At 34.1% G+C, this 14,109-nt stretch overlaps 2 protein-coding genes across 2 annotated transcripts; both read left to right on the top strand.

Annotated features, from left to right (window-relative positions):
• Positions 1-723: 723 nt before the first annotated feature.
• LOC141398265 (uncharacterized) lies at positions 724-1,416 on the top strand. Its single transcript, XM_073975545.1, has 2 exons — positions 724-888; positions 982-1,416. Exons 1-2 carry the CDS (start codon positions 880-882, stop codon positions 1,414-1,416), a joined length of 444 nt encoding a protein of 147 aa, XP_073831646.1. The 5' UTR covers positions 724-879.
• Positions 1,417-7,198: 5,782 nt separating this feature from the next.
• On the top strand, positions 7,199-8,381 carry Ykt6 (YKT6 v-SNARE homolog). The gene is made up of 2 exons (XM_073979076.1): positions 7,199-7,611; positions 7,752-8,381. The coding sequence occupies exons 1-2, from the start codon at positions 7,487-7,489 to the stop codon at positions 8,224-8,226; spliced, it is 600 nt and encodes a 199-aa protein (XP_073835177.1). The 5' UTR covers positions 7,199-7,486; the 3' UTR covers positions 8,227-8,381.
• Positions 8,382-14,109: the final 5,728 nt, after the last annotated feature.

Here is a 14,109-nt window from a genome sequence, read left to right on the forward strand (position 1 = left end):
TATCTTCAAGCTTAAAACTAAAAAGCAATTAACTGAAGATTTCTTAGTTGAAGCCCTTCCTATGTATTCTTTATAACTACTCACCACCTGACTTTATCTATTTTTTATTACTCTTCCGTTCTATCTTTTTTCTTCTAATTACAGGATGATCATAATGGACCTTTGGGAGTGAAGTAGTACACCAAACAGATGAAATCATTATTTCGAAAGACTGGAAAAGTGTTTCGACCAGCGAAGGCAAATTGTATTTTGACATTTTTTCTAGCAAAAACCTTTTGAAACTTTACCTATCTCCAGCAACAGAAAAGCTATTCAGTAGCGCCTTGGAACAATAAGATGTCGGCTGCCGTTGATGGGTAGTTACATCGGTTCCTATTGAGCAAGGATTATGATACCGGCCTATATTAAACACAACAGCGTTTCACTTACCCAGTTGACCACTACCTGTGGAAGAAGCCTCGTTAAACTAGATCAGATTAAAGAAGACAATAAAAAATCTAAAAAAAAAAGAAAATAACACATGATTATAAAACTTAATATTACAAAAACAAGTTCAAGTATATTGTCTAATATTTTTAACCGTTGTAGTCATTTTCTAAATCCTCTAAAAAGAATTGAACAATTATCTACTTTCAAATTTGCATTTCCAGGAAAATTGTATATTTTTCAAATAGCGTTTGTGAACATGTGAACATCTGCTTACGTTCGCAGGTACCGTTTAACAAGAAAAGGGATTAGCAGGAAAGGCTGTTACTGTTATCCGTCAAAACTACCTACTAAGAAGCACATTCCAACGAATATAAAACCTATTAGAATTGTTAGGTTAAGTAGCAGTGTTCAAAAGAAATTCAACGAAGTCACATTTCTTTAAAAAGAAGCATGAAAGTGGTAAGCTAATAACAAAAATTTCTGATTGTCTCGATAGTATGAAAAATAATTAGTACATTTTCTGGGTTTAATTAATTTTTCGTGTATTTCCAGTTTATATTTTGCATGTCCCTTTTCTTGGAACAATGTTATGCAGCTGCATTTTTACACAATATCCATGAGAGGAGCATGCATTCCACATTTTATGACCACGATCTGCATGAGGAAATTCAAAATTCCCCTGTTATAAATATTAACAATTATCAAAACGTTCATCAAGAATCAACGACTTCGGTTGGAGGACATCATTTAAATCGCGATAATTTCAATTATGACGATGGGTATTCCAATCATCATTCGATGAAACAAGAAAGTTATTATCGTCGCCATCCGAAGTTAGGCAAACATCATAATTCCAATATGTTTGGCAATACATCATCAATGGCTAGTTCGTCAGCATCTGTAATTTCGGCAGGCAGTTCATCGCCGGCCAGTGGTAGAGGCGGTTACAAAGAAGACCCTTACTATGGTAGACCATGGCGTTATTGAATAATGTGATAATTGTTAAACAAATATTAAAAGGAATAATAAACCATGAATTTGTGGTTATATTTAAACATTTGGTTGTTTTTTGTAATTCGTTCATTTGCCCAACTCTAACTAATTTTTTGAGTTACCGACAAAAATCGGTAACTTTAAAACGCAAAATTATGAATGAAAAGTTAAAATAAAAGTTGCTATCGGTAGAAATTTAATGCCTTGTTCAGACTGACGGTAATTCGCTCTCTATTCGTTGTTCGACCCCAAATTACAATGTAATTACTTGATTTCCTATACAAAATTTTGAGAACGAACAACGATTTGTGTACATTGTTCAATTTAAACTACTCTCAGAACGACGATAAAATATGTTCCATCTCTAACAAATGAGAGAATTTATCGAAATAAATTAATTATGACAGGAAAAATACAAAATTTAAAAATTTATTAAAAACCCAAAATTTTTAGAAAAACTGCAAAATATGAATGAAAAGTAAACGGTTTAACGACTAGTATACATTCAAATCATAGCAAATCGTGTCGTCTCTTTCATTGCACTGGCATTTCTTGTCCATCGCTTAAAATTCGCGTACAAATTTAGAAACAAAAATCAAATGCCTGCCGGAATGTCTGTATACCAAAAGTTATTGTGGTAGGTCTCTCTCTCTCGTTAATTTTTAAAATAGAACATTTTGAAAATATAGTGAAAACACCAAAATTGTGAGAAAAAATAGAAAACATGTGGTTTGTTCCAGAACTGCAAGAATCTATTAATTTTTACTATTTTTTCCGATAACATAAAGGAAAAAATTTTATCGTAGTAAAAAATAGTAGCTTCTTGCAGGTTCTGGAACAGAGCAATGAATGAAAATAATAAAATTTAATATTAAATAGATATCTGAAAGAAGGATAAATACTTTTTCAGTTCATATCAATTAATTTTACTCGTCTTTTGGCTGAAACTTTCTTTAAAATCAGTAAACAAAAACCATGAAAATATGAATCATGTTGCTATGAATTGTGTACCATGTCGTATGAACGGGTTAATTCGTGTACGTAATTATGAGAACGAACGACGTGATTCAAATGCTGGTATGAACATGGCATAAGACTACTTTTTAATGGTCGCTAACTTAGAGGTAGTTTACACTATCTATCAATGTCATATGACACGAAATAAAAACATTCCATATCTAGCCACGCCGGCAATGTGGAGACGTAATTTTATTACAATTTTGCTGGTGTGGACGCACAAAGTAAATTGCGTGAGGAAAATCCCCAATATTGCACATATTAGCGACTATATAATGATGGCAAATTTCATGTCATATGACATTTACATATAGTGTAAACTACCCCTTACCGAATTATATCGTTAATTATCGAAATTGTAAGCATTTTAATTTTACCGATTTTTGTCGGCAAATCAAAAAAATGAGTTAGACAATCGCACTACTGATTCTGATTCAATCTCCAGTAATGGAATTCTGTAACTCATTTTTCGATTTACCGTCAAAAATCGGTAAAATTAAAACGCCAAATTATGAATTAAAAATATCAATAAGAGTTGACAACACTGTTGCTATAGGTATAACTTATACCCCGTTTATATATAACCGGATTTAACAAACCGACTGGGTTTTAAATGTCAATTCCATTGCTTATATTTCAAACAAATCCTTATAAAGAAAGTTAACCCTGCAAAAAGCTCTAATATAAACAGCATGTTAACGACATACATTGTGGTTGTTAACTTACCGAAAATTTTCGTTAATTACCGAAATTATAATCATTTTAATTTTACCGATATTTCGTCGGTGTCATGCTTAAGTGTTCCATACGCCATTTTTGACATTTTGAGATAAAGGTACCTTACTAGATTTTAAACCATGCTCTTTCAGATTTTTTAGTCGGTTTTCTTCTATCTTCTATAGTTTTTGAGATATTCAGATGTCAATATGTTCCATATCCGCTTTGTGACGCAAAAAATCCTGCCTTTTTGTTCCATATCCATAAAGCCTAGCGTATGGAACAAAACTACTTTGAACTTTTTTATTCCATATCCATGCCGTGTGGAGTATGGAACAAAAAGAGACAAAAACGAATTGTTCCGCCCCAAAAGTCATTGCATTTGAAACAAAAAATTACCCAATTTTGTTAAGATACGAATAATGTGGCGTATGGAACCAATTGTTTCAAAGTACTGGGCTTAAAAACTGAAGAAAATCTAAATATTTTTGAATAATGTTATCTTATCTATATATATAAAAATGGTGTAAAAAATGTATAGTAATTCATAAAATGAGAACGGCTAGGCCGATTTCTGTAAAATTTGTTGTCACTTATTCGTATTTTCGAGGAGAAGGTCTTTACGGAAGAAAATTTTGGAAAATCTCTCTGGAAAAGTCGGAAAATTGGAAAAATCGAAAATTGAGTTTTTGTATGAAATTTTATTCCTTAATAGCGAGACGAAGTTCGCCGGGTCCGCTAGTATATATATAAAAATGGTGTAAAAAATGTATAGTAATTTATAAAATGAGAACGGCTAGGCCGATTTCTGTAAAATTTTTTGTCAGTTATTCGTATTTTCGAGGAGAAGGTCTTTACGGAAGAAAATTTTGGAAAATCTCTCTGGAAAAGTCGGAAAATTGGAAAAATCAAAAGTTGAGTTTTTGTATGAAATTTTATTCCTTAATAGCGAGACGAAGTTCGCCGGGTCCGCTAGTTTTATATGAAAACCACAATTTCTTTTCACTTAAGGTAACGCATCCTATAAAAAATTCCCTCGTTTTAAGACAAGATTTTGATTTAAGCCGACAAAAATATACGCAGATACGTTCATTCGTCTTGAAGTTAGCGTAGACAACGACTACAATAATGCTATTTTGAGAAAAACGCGTTTAAAGATTTTATGTTACATTAGAAATGCAAAAATCAGTTCCGATCGAAATTTTTACCTCATATTCTACGCTACTTCTATATATTTCAAATAAATGTTAAGGAGACCTATAATAATAGTCCTTAATGTATTTATTTGCTCATATAAATGTTTCATTTGAAGCCGTGAATTTTCAACCTCACAGTAGCACTTCACATAAGAGAGGTGGAAAACAATTGATAAAAAGTGGTTCTGTTGAAATGTGACAAAATGTGTTCCATGTGACACAAATAGCCAAAAACACGAAAAAAAGAACCCATGCATGCCATAGAACAATTCACCAACCTTTTGCAGTTATAAAAATCGGCCATACCTTCTAGGCTACCAGAGATATCTGACAAAAATAAACTACTGATGTATTCTTTGAGTTTAGTTGAGTAGAACTGAGGTAAAGTATTGGATTTTTGTACCACTTTTAATCCATATGGGCTCAAAAATTAATTTGAGTTTTTCTCGAATCAGGCAAATGGCGTATGGAACACTTAAGCATGACACCGAAGATTTGTCGGTAACTCGATAAATTAATTACAGAATTCCACTATATATATATATATATTGCTGACTATAGGACAGACGGACGGAAATGACTTAAGGCCTCGACACGTAAGCGGCTGGCTTTCTGGCTGAAGTCATTTCTGGTAAAAGAATCAAGACCAAGTTCGACCTAATTCAAATGTGGTTTTGACATTTCTTTATTTCTTTCCCAGAACAACCAATTGCGTTATACATTGTCACAAGATTTCTTTATCTGTACCCCAAGTGCTGCCGCCTGGGGACTTAAGGACCTTATTCCTCTCAGCTTGTCACAGTTAACAGAGGTACGCGCGGACAGTGTGCTGTCGAATGTGACCCCTAGCATTTTAGGGTAGTTTGTGGTCGGAATTCTGCTATCATCGACCACGACATTCAACTCTGTTCTCACCTTTGCCATCTATGTGATGAACAGAGTGGCCATAGATTTTGTGGCGTGCAAAAAGGTGGTAAGATCAGTCAAATAGGAGTTCATCCTTTTAGAAATGACATCAGGATATTTACCTGACGCCAATATAGTACAATCATCCACATACGTTACGATTTCAATGCCGTCCGGAGGGTTTGGAATACAGGAGAGGCAGATGTTAAATTATTCCGGAGATATCACCCCACCTTGAGGAAATCTCTGTTTCACACTACGTGACTTGGACTTCTGGTTTCTAAATTCCACGTACGACTGACGTCCACAGATATAATTGATTATCCAATGTTTCAAACTTGGCCGGAGAGTAGGCTGCAACACGTCTTCAAATAGAGTGGAGTGCTTGATAAGTCGAACGCCACTTACCCTGTCCTATCGCACGGCTTGCTCTTGTCGAGTCCTCGACTAATATGTGTGGAGATGGTGTGCAGCACTGTTGTCGTGCTTACTGAACCCATGCTGATGATCGGCAACTGGATAGCTATTTTTGACGCTTTACTTCGAGCGACAAAAGCGAAATCGATCTGTACGATTCACCTTTGCTGACATGCTTGCCTGGTTTCAGTAGCGGGACTATCCCGTCCATTTTCCAGACTTCGGGGACGATGTGGTTGGCTAGCGACAGGTTGATAACTTTGCTGAGGTACTCGACTCCCTGCTCATCTAGCTGTTTAGAGAATTACCTTGGTGTTTCCCACAGGGCCCAACGCATTGGATAATTTAGCGTTCCTGATGACATTCGCATTCGGTAGATTTGGTCTCATTTCGGGTATACGACCAGGAGCTAGATAGCGAGCGGCAGCAGTGATGGTGTCTCAGAAGGGTTGGGCAGTTGCTGAAGCGGTGATTAGTGAACACTCTGAAATTGGCCAATTAGCATTCCCATGATTGAGGAAAATGCGTCGTTCAGCGGTAATGAAATAGGGCGGTCTACTTGTGGAGACAATTATGTGAATATGATTTGGCCCACGACGGGTTGCCAGGTAACGTCATATACCAGACCAGGTGGCACTATGGTTATGTTCTCCTTGAACTTTCAAAATGTAGAGCTATCTGCTCAGCTATCTCCACCCATGTAGTCAGAGGGGGGCCCGGATGCCCTAGTACCCAACTCTCACTCTCCGAAATTGACACTTTTTCTTCAGCTGGATCATTTCATTTCATTTTTCCTATGGCGTCCATATAGCGGTACCACCCGATTTCAGGTATTTTGAGGATTTCAACGTCATTTTTAATCCGAATTGGCTGTAACATGGCATTTCGAGTTCGCAATGGTATAAAAACTTCCCCACCGTTAATTGTGGACGTGGGTTTAGGTTTTGGTATAGCCCTCATATAACGGTATAAACTGATTTCAACATCTTAAAGTTTTTATCTACATTTCCGGCCATAATTGGCTGAAAAAATAATATTTAAAACATTAAGTTTATAAATGCATTAAAAACTACACATTTTTTGCTTAGCCTCAATAAGTATGTATGTATATTCTTGCTTGCATTTAAATTAAAAATGGTGACAAAATTAAACGGCAAGTGTTTTAATTCAGAGATTCTACCATGAAGAAGAACATACTTACTGAGGCTAAGCGAAAAATTATCATGTAGTTCTTAGTGTATTTATAAATAAAACACTGTAACTTAATTTTGTAAATATTTTTATTATTATAATAAAATTAATTTTTTAAATTATAATTAAATTTCTTTATATTAAAAACGAAAAAATGGAAACTTTTGTAAAATTAACTTTATTTTATAAAAGTCTCCGTTTTATTCGTGAAATAAAATCAAAAATCATTAACGTATAAATTAAAATTCGATAAATTCGATAACAATTATTCTTCCCTTAAATCGGCGGCCGAACCCTTAAAAAATCAGTGGCACGCCGCCGACCGACTGACAATCGACTCTGATGTCAATCAGCAGCGACATCATTTCATTAGCAGAGAAAGAGAGCAAAATCGTCAGTGTCACTTTTTTTAGAAAATTATTAAAAATACAACATTTTTCGTGTAAAATTATTATCAGGGAATTGAAAACTCGACTCAACATTATAACACGTATCAAATTAATACAAAATTTAACCCACCAGTATTGTAAAAGTGCAACAACTACAAGAAAAACATCAACACTAAATTTAACTCAGCAACAACTCCCCAACAGAAAAAAAATCTCTAGGAAGTAGAAGAAATGGTTAAACTATTTGCCTTAAGTGTTTTCTATAAGGGCAGCCCCGAAGCAAGATTGCTCAAGTCTACATATGATTTGCAATCATTTTCATTTTTCCAAAGGACAGCAGTGCAGGAGTTCATGACGTAAGTACAACAGTCAGAAGAGGGTTGAAGTGGTATGTATGTGGTTGATGTTACTGCATACTTGACAGGACAATACCACAAAATATGATTCATCAATTTCCTCTATTTGTTGTTAACCTTTGTTTTGTTTCCCTTTTCAGTTTTGCCTCAAAAACACTGGTGGAACGCACACAACCGGCTATGCGCCAATCGGTAAAACAGGATGTTTATATGTGTCATGTATATGTGAGAACAGATAATTTAGCTGGAGTCCTGATTGCTGACCATGAATATCCTCAAAGAGTAGCCCACACGTTAATCACAAAAATTCTAGAGGAATTTGCTGCAAAAATCTCAACAGATCAATGGCAAACTGGCACGGAGAGTAGTATAGATTTCAGTATATTGCCTTCATATTTGGCCAAATATCAAGATCCCAAAGAAGCTGATGCCTTGACAAAAATGCAAAATGATTTAGATGAAACAAAGATTATACTGAAGAATACCATTGAAGCTGTGCTGGAGCGAGGTGAAAAACTTGATGATATGGTAGCAAAATCTGAAAATCTTTCAATACAAAGTAAAGCATTCTATAAGACAGCCAAAAAGACAAATTCATGTTGTAATTTTGGTTAAGAAGATCGACGACGAAAACGTATTATCGAATAGCAGAATTTTATGGTTTGGGTGTTACAGGATTCTAAAGTTATTGCGAAGAAGGCAGAATGAAATGAATGGAAAACTTAATAAAGGATACACACACGCTATGTGGATTGTGGAAAAACTCGTAACATTTTTTACATACAGATTAATATTATTTAGTGTATATATTATTTTAAAAGGTATATAATTTTATGTTGATTGGAGGCATCCTGCAGTTTAGTGGGTGGCACCACATCGTATCACTGGAGGCATGTTGTAATAACAAGTTTTGATGATGGTTCTAAAATTACCAGTTTCTGTGTACTCTAATATCTCGGTTAATTGGAACTACTCGCAAGTTATTTCTAATAACTCACTTCGAAGTAACACAAACCGTTCAGCTTAATCGTCGATATTACCGTATTTATATGCAATTGAACAAGGAGCGTAGATTCAAATTCATATATGTAGTTCGAATGAAAATGCATGTTAAAATTCAAACATTGGTGCTTTATTGTAGGTCAAATTTTAAAGACAATGCATTCCAATCAGCTGTCTACCGTCAGTCATACCTAGTCAGTCAGTCATACCTAGGCGTTAAAAACCGAAACGGCGGCGTTTTGGAAAATAATGGCTGACTTCATTAATGCAATTCGGCGCAACATTTTACATTTTCTTGTCTTCATAAATTCAGTGTTTTTTTTTTTTTTTTTTTTTTTTTTTGTAGACAACTCATCGTGTTCAAAATTGCAGTAATATAGCAGAATTTTTCAAAGTTGTTGCTTTGTCTCACATATTGCATTTATAAAGTCTGCCAATACATCGCATTTATTCATTCACAACACTTGGTTCTTACGCAAGGCACGATTGTGGTGGATATACTTTTGGAAGAGCTGGATTTTTATTTTTTATAGAATTGTAGGAATATGCAAATTGATCGGCTTAATTGGCCAATCCATCCACCAACTACTAATCCACATTTCATAGACCTTGAAGAAGTGGTGGCACTTAACTAAAATCATTAAGGATTAATAGGAAGTTCCAGTAAATCCAATTCAAATTTAATGTCTTATTTAGAGCACAGCAATTATTTCGGGCATAAATAGAATACTCTCCCACCTGGCGGAAGAATCTAGAAAAACCACAGGTAGATCTTGTTGTCCTGATCACAAATATATAAACTTTTCCGGGGAGAAGTCCATACTTCCCGAGATATTGACCTCTTAAGTTCCGAAAATTCCCATGTTAAAGTAAGAAAAAATTTTAAATTAAAAAAAATGTTGTTTTCGTGCCCTAAATTGGCTCCTGTCCATTGGAGAAAGTCTTAAATCCCCGGCCGAAGGCCGGCTACTTAAGAAAAACTTACAATTTAAAATAAATTTTCAAATTTTTTCCGCCAGGTGGTAGAGTATTCAATTTGTTCCTTATTTCGATACGGGATTTAAATCATAGTCACCAATACGTTTAAAAGTTTTTGAAAAATGGTAATGATTTTCAAATGTCTGTGGCTACGTACAACAACATATATAGTTAAGGGGTTATCCCTGGTTGTGCAGACCAAAAACTTATTTTTCATGCATTTTTTTAAAGAAACACTAATATTTTTAAGTAGTTCTTTCTTTCATCTGAAAGAGCTCATCTTATACTACATTTGGAATTTTTGTTGTTGAAAAATATTGCATAGTCTTATGGTAAATGGCTACCTGCGAACTCCTTTTTTGTAAAGGTGTTTTGCGGTGCCAACGATAACTCGAAAACGGATGAACCGAACTTCGTATGTTTTTGTGGTCGTTTAAGAACCTAATAATCTTGTGTTTAAGCAAAACATTTTAAACAATCGATTTAAAAAATTTTATGAACTGTCAAAGTCGAAATTTCGAACAAAAATCTGTTTCGCTTAAAGACAATTTTTTATGTACATATTTAATAAGCTCACCAAACCATATTGGTCAATTCGTTTTCGAGCTATCGTTGGCACCGACTACAAAAATATCATTTTGAGAAACAAGCGTTTAAAGTTTCTATGTACGTAGCACAATAAATTGTTACATTCCCATGCTCATTTCTCAGCCAATTTTGCTCCGATCGGCTTTAATTTTTTGTGGCATACTCTACACTACTTATACTTTAAAATAAAGCAGTATTTATTTCGATTTTTTGAAAGTGATAAGTAGAGGTAACCCCGTTCATGGCCCATCATAAATTAGTTTGATTTTTCTCCCCTATTAAGAATATTTTGTTATCAGTCATACTATTAAAGATGCACAAAATTTAAATTATGGCTTCGACGATTAGACAACTAGAAATATAAATATAAAGCTAGCATGGTTCCTTTGCCCACTGAATGGTTAGGTTCGATTCAGAGCTTAGACAATGTCAATATTTGTTAGGGCATGGTTATTCTGTTATTTTTCTGCCACGTAAAAGGTCTTTACAAGGGAGATCCCATGTAATTGACATTCGGGCTTCTCAAATTAATATGGGAGAAGTCTTTCCTTGTCCTTTCAGGAATAAGTTCCCACGAGTCGGTTTAAATGTGTTCTTTTAAATATGTATGTATATACATAACATATGTATGATATATTGTATATATTTAAAATTTAAAAGAACGAGAAATGTCCTCAACTTTATGCCATCAATTTACGGAAGCTAAGTATTTTGGTGTTGTGCTAAGATGGATGAAGCACATTGAAGAACTTTGGAAAAAGATTATATTGGTTATATTGATTATAGTTGGGGCTTTAGATTATATTATAATTGCATTTAGAGCGACAAAATTGAAAAACTTTGACATCACTTTATAGCTAGACATTATTACCTTATTCTCAAGAGGAACTACACCTTTTTCAGATGTAATTCGAATTATTTTAATTGTAATTCGAGAATTCTATTTATAATTCGTAACATTTTATTTGTAATTCAAATAATTTAATTTGTAATTCGAAATATTTCATTTGTAATTCGAATTATTCCATTTAAAATTTGAATTTTTCCTATCGCATTTAAAAATATTAAAAAATATTAAAAATATTTAAAAAATATTAAAAATATTTACAAATGAAATATTTCGAATTACAAATGGAATAATTCGAATTACGAACGGAATAATTCGAATTGCAAATGGAATAATTCGAACCACAAATGAAATAATCCGAATTACAAATGGAATAATTCGAATTACAAACGGAAAAATTCGAATTTCAAATAGAATAATTCGAATTACAAATGGAATAATTCGAACTACAAATAGAATAATTCGAATTAAAAATTAAATGTTACAAATTACAACTATAATGTTTCGAATTACATCTGAAAAAGGTGTATAGCTGAACACAAACAACTTCTGAGCAAAGTTCCCAGATTTTAATATTTCGAAATATTTCGAATTACTAATGAAATATTTCGAATTATAAATGGAATTCTCGAATTAAAAATGAAATGTTACAAATTACAACTATAATGTTTCGAATTACATCTGAAAAAGGTGTATACTTGAACACAAACAACTTCTGAGCAAAGTTCCCAGATTTTACCGACGGATTTCTTGCGTGAGTATGCGTGGAATGCACACGTCTTCGTCCAACTTGTATGAGTGTTAAAGACATGTCTCTTCACTGTAGACACCAGTACCAATACCTTTTTCCAACTTGGAGGCGTTGGTATAAAAGGCTTACTTCGTTTTCAGTCATCTCTACTTGGGATAACGACATCAATATCTTCAAATCTCTCGAAGATCTACTTTGAAGTGTGCTCCTAATTCCCTTAGGATACTTCAATACCCGTGGCTACTGTCGCGCCAAAGACTAATGACCTGTTTCACTAAGACGATTCGAATACAACTTCGTTCGAACTACTACCAAACTACTGTCTTTTGAAACATATTTAATTCATTTTTGTTTTCAAACAAACAAAAAGTTCTACAATAACAGGAGTTTGGTAGTAATTCGAACGAATTTGAATTCGAATCGTTTTATAGAAACTGGCCATAAGTTCATGCAGCCTTAAAGCACTACGCCTTGCCTGACATTAAATGTTGAGTGCAATAAGGCGGAGGTTCGGCGTTCCTTTCCGATTCGAGACTGGTTTCAGTCCCCAGCTCTTCTAAATCAAATATAGTGCGATTAAATCACTCTTCGTGCTTCCTCAACGTTCCTTTTCGATCGAAATTGACAGTGCAGAATTGTACTTGGCTTTAAAGGAGAGATGTAGTTGCACTGCATCCAGTACTGGTAGCACAAAATCGTCTAACTTACGTTTTGTCGTGGGCAGTGTCAGTTCTGTTTTCGCTGGATTAACTCCAAGGTTCTTTGCCGTGGCTTTGATAAGGCACTCTGCATAAGTTCCGAAATTTGTGGAGTGGAAATTGCCAGTAATCAGTAGTCCAACATCATTCACGTAGACGCTAACTCTAGTGATTGTCGAATTCCATCACAAGCAGCCACAGCAATTTGTCAGGTTTTCCGGCTTGTTAACATTTCTGAGGAAAGAACGGAAACTGGTGTGTTTTGGTATGCGGGTGCAGATAACATACGTGTGAGAACTATCAAGTAAGTTAAACATTCGTATTTTTTTATTGCAGTATGCTTGCCTCCTGATGCAGATGAACTACACTTTCGGAAAAAAGTCCTTGGTACGACAGCGCAGTTGAGTATGGATGTACTTATTCACCCTTATTACGGTTGGCGTTGTCGTATCCAAAATTGCAAGCTGACGTGTCGTAACGTCTAATTGGTATTATGTATGTTTTTGAACAAAAAAGCAAAAATTTCAATTTTTAAAGAATTCTTTTGGTAACAAACATAATTAGAATTATTAGTAGATCTTTTTTAAAATTTTAATTCAGAAGAAAAACTAACCCTATAGTTTTTACAATCAAAATAAGTGTTTGGCGTAGACGTTTTTGTGGTCGTTGGCGTAGTCGTTGTCGTAGGGATATTTTTTGGTACCACGTAACATTTACGACAACGAAAATTTTTTTCTCATACAAAATTTAAAAAATATATTTTTTAATTGTAAAACAATTCGTTTGAAATCATCTTTTGAACAAGAACTAAGAAATTTACATTGCATCAATCGTTATATGAGTACTCTAACAAATTTTCAATAGAAAGTTTGTCATCTGATAAAGACACGAAATTTATCTTACGCAAATGAATCAGAGTAGTAAAATTTGTATTTATTATAGTTATTTTCCAATATATTTTAACAATCATTGCCAAAAAATTCTTTTGAAATTAATTTGTTTTTATTTTTATATGCTGTCGTTTACAAAATCGGTCACGACTCTTTCCTCGTATTTCAACGCCATACGTAATACCAATTTGTCGTGTTACGCCATACGTGTAATGGCGCTTGCGTTGGCCAAACTGTATATTTAAACTTGTGGTAGTAAATTCAAATTTCCGTTTGGTAACTGCTATCATTCAAGCGACCTCTGTTTTTCACTTTCTTGTATGGCCAAAGTACTATGTATCAACTAGTTGACGTTTTATTGCATTTTATTGTTATGCCAATTATTGGAAACAAAATGTCAGGAGACCACCATGCCAAGACTTCTTGTTAGCAACACGAAAACCCATCGTCCATTTTGTTAGCTGAAAGCCCTAGAGTCAACATTTAACAGTGCTAAGAAATTCTAGATCTATTTTCCTTTACTGAATTGAACAATTCTCCTTAACGTTCGTTAAAACGATTAACATTCGCGGACTAATAATTGACAAATTCGATTAATCTTCATGAATATCATAGTTCTTTGGGGTTTTCCCGTTTCATTACAACCAGTAAGTGATTTTTTGATTTATTCCCGGTGAATCAGTGTCAAAATCAATATGTTTGATATTATTTAGTTGGATATATTGATTGAAGAACCTTGCCGCC

The sequence above is a fragment of the Musca autumnalis genome, unplaced genomic scaffold, assembly GCF_047663935.1.
Source record: "Musca autumnalis isolate F117 unplaced genomic scaffold, ASM4766393v1 scaffold_3, whole genome shotgun sequence".
NCBI lineage: Eukaryota > Metazoa > Arthropoda > Insecta > Diptera > Muscidae > Musca > Musca autumnalis.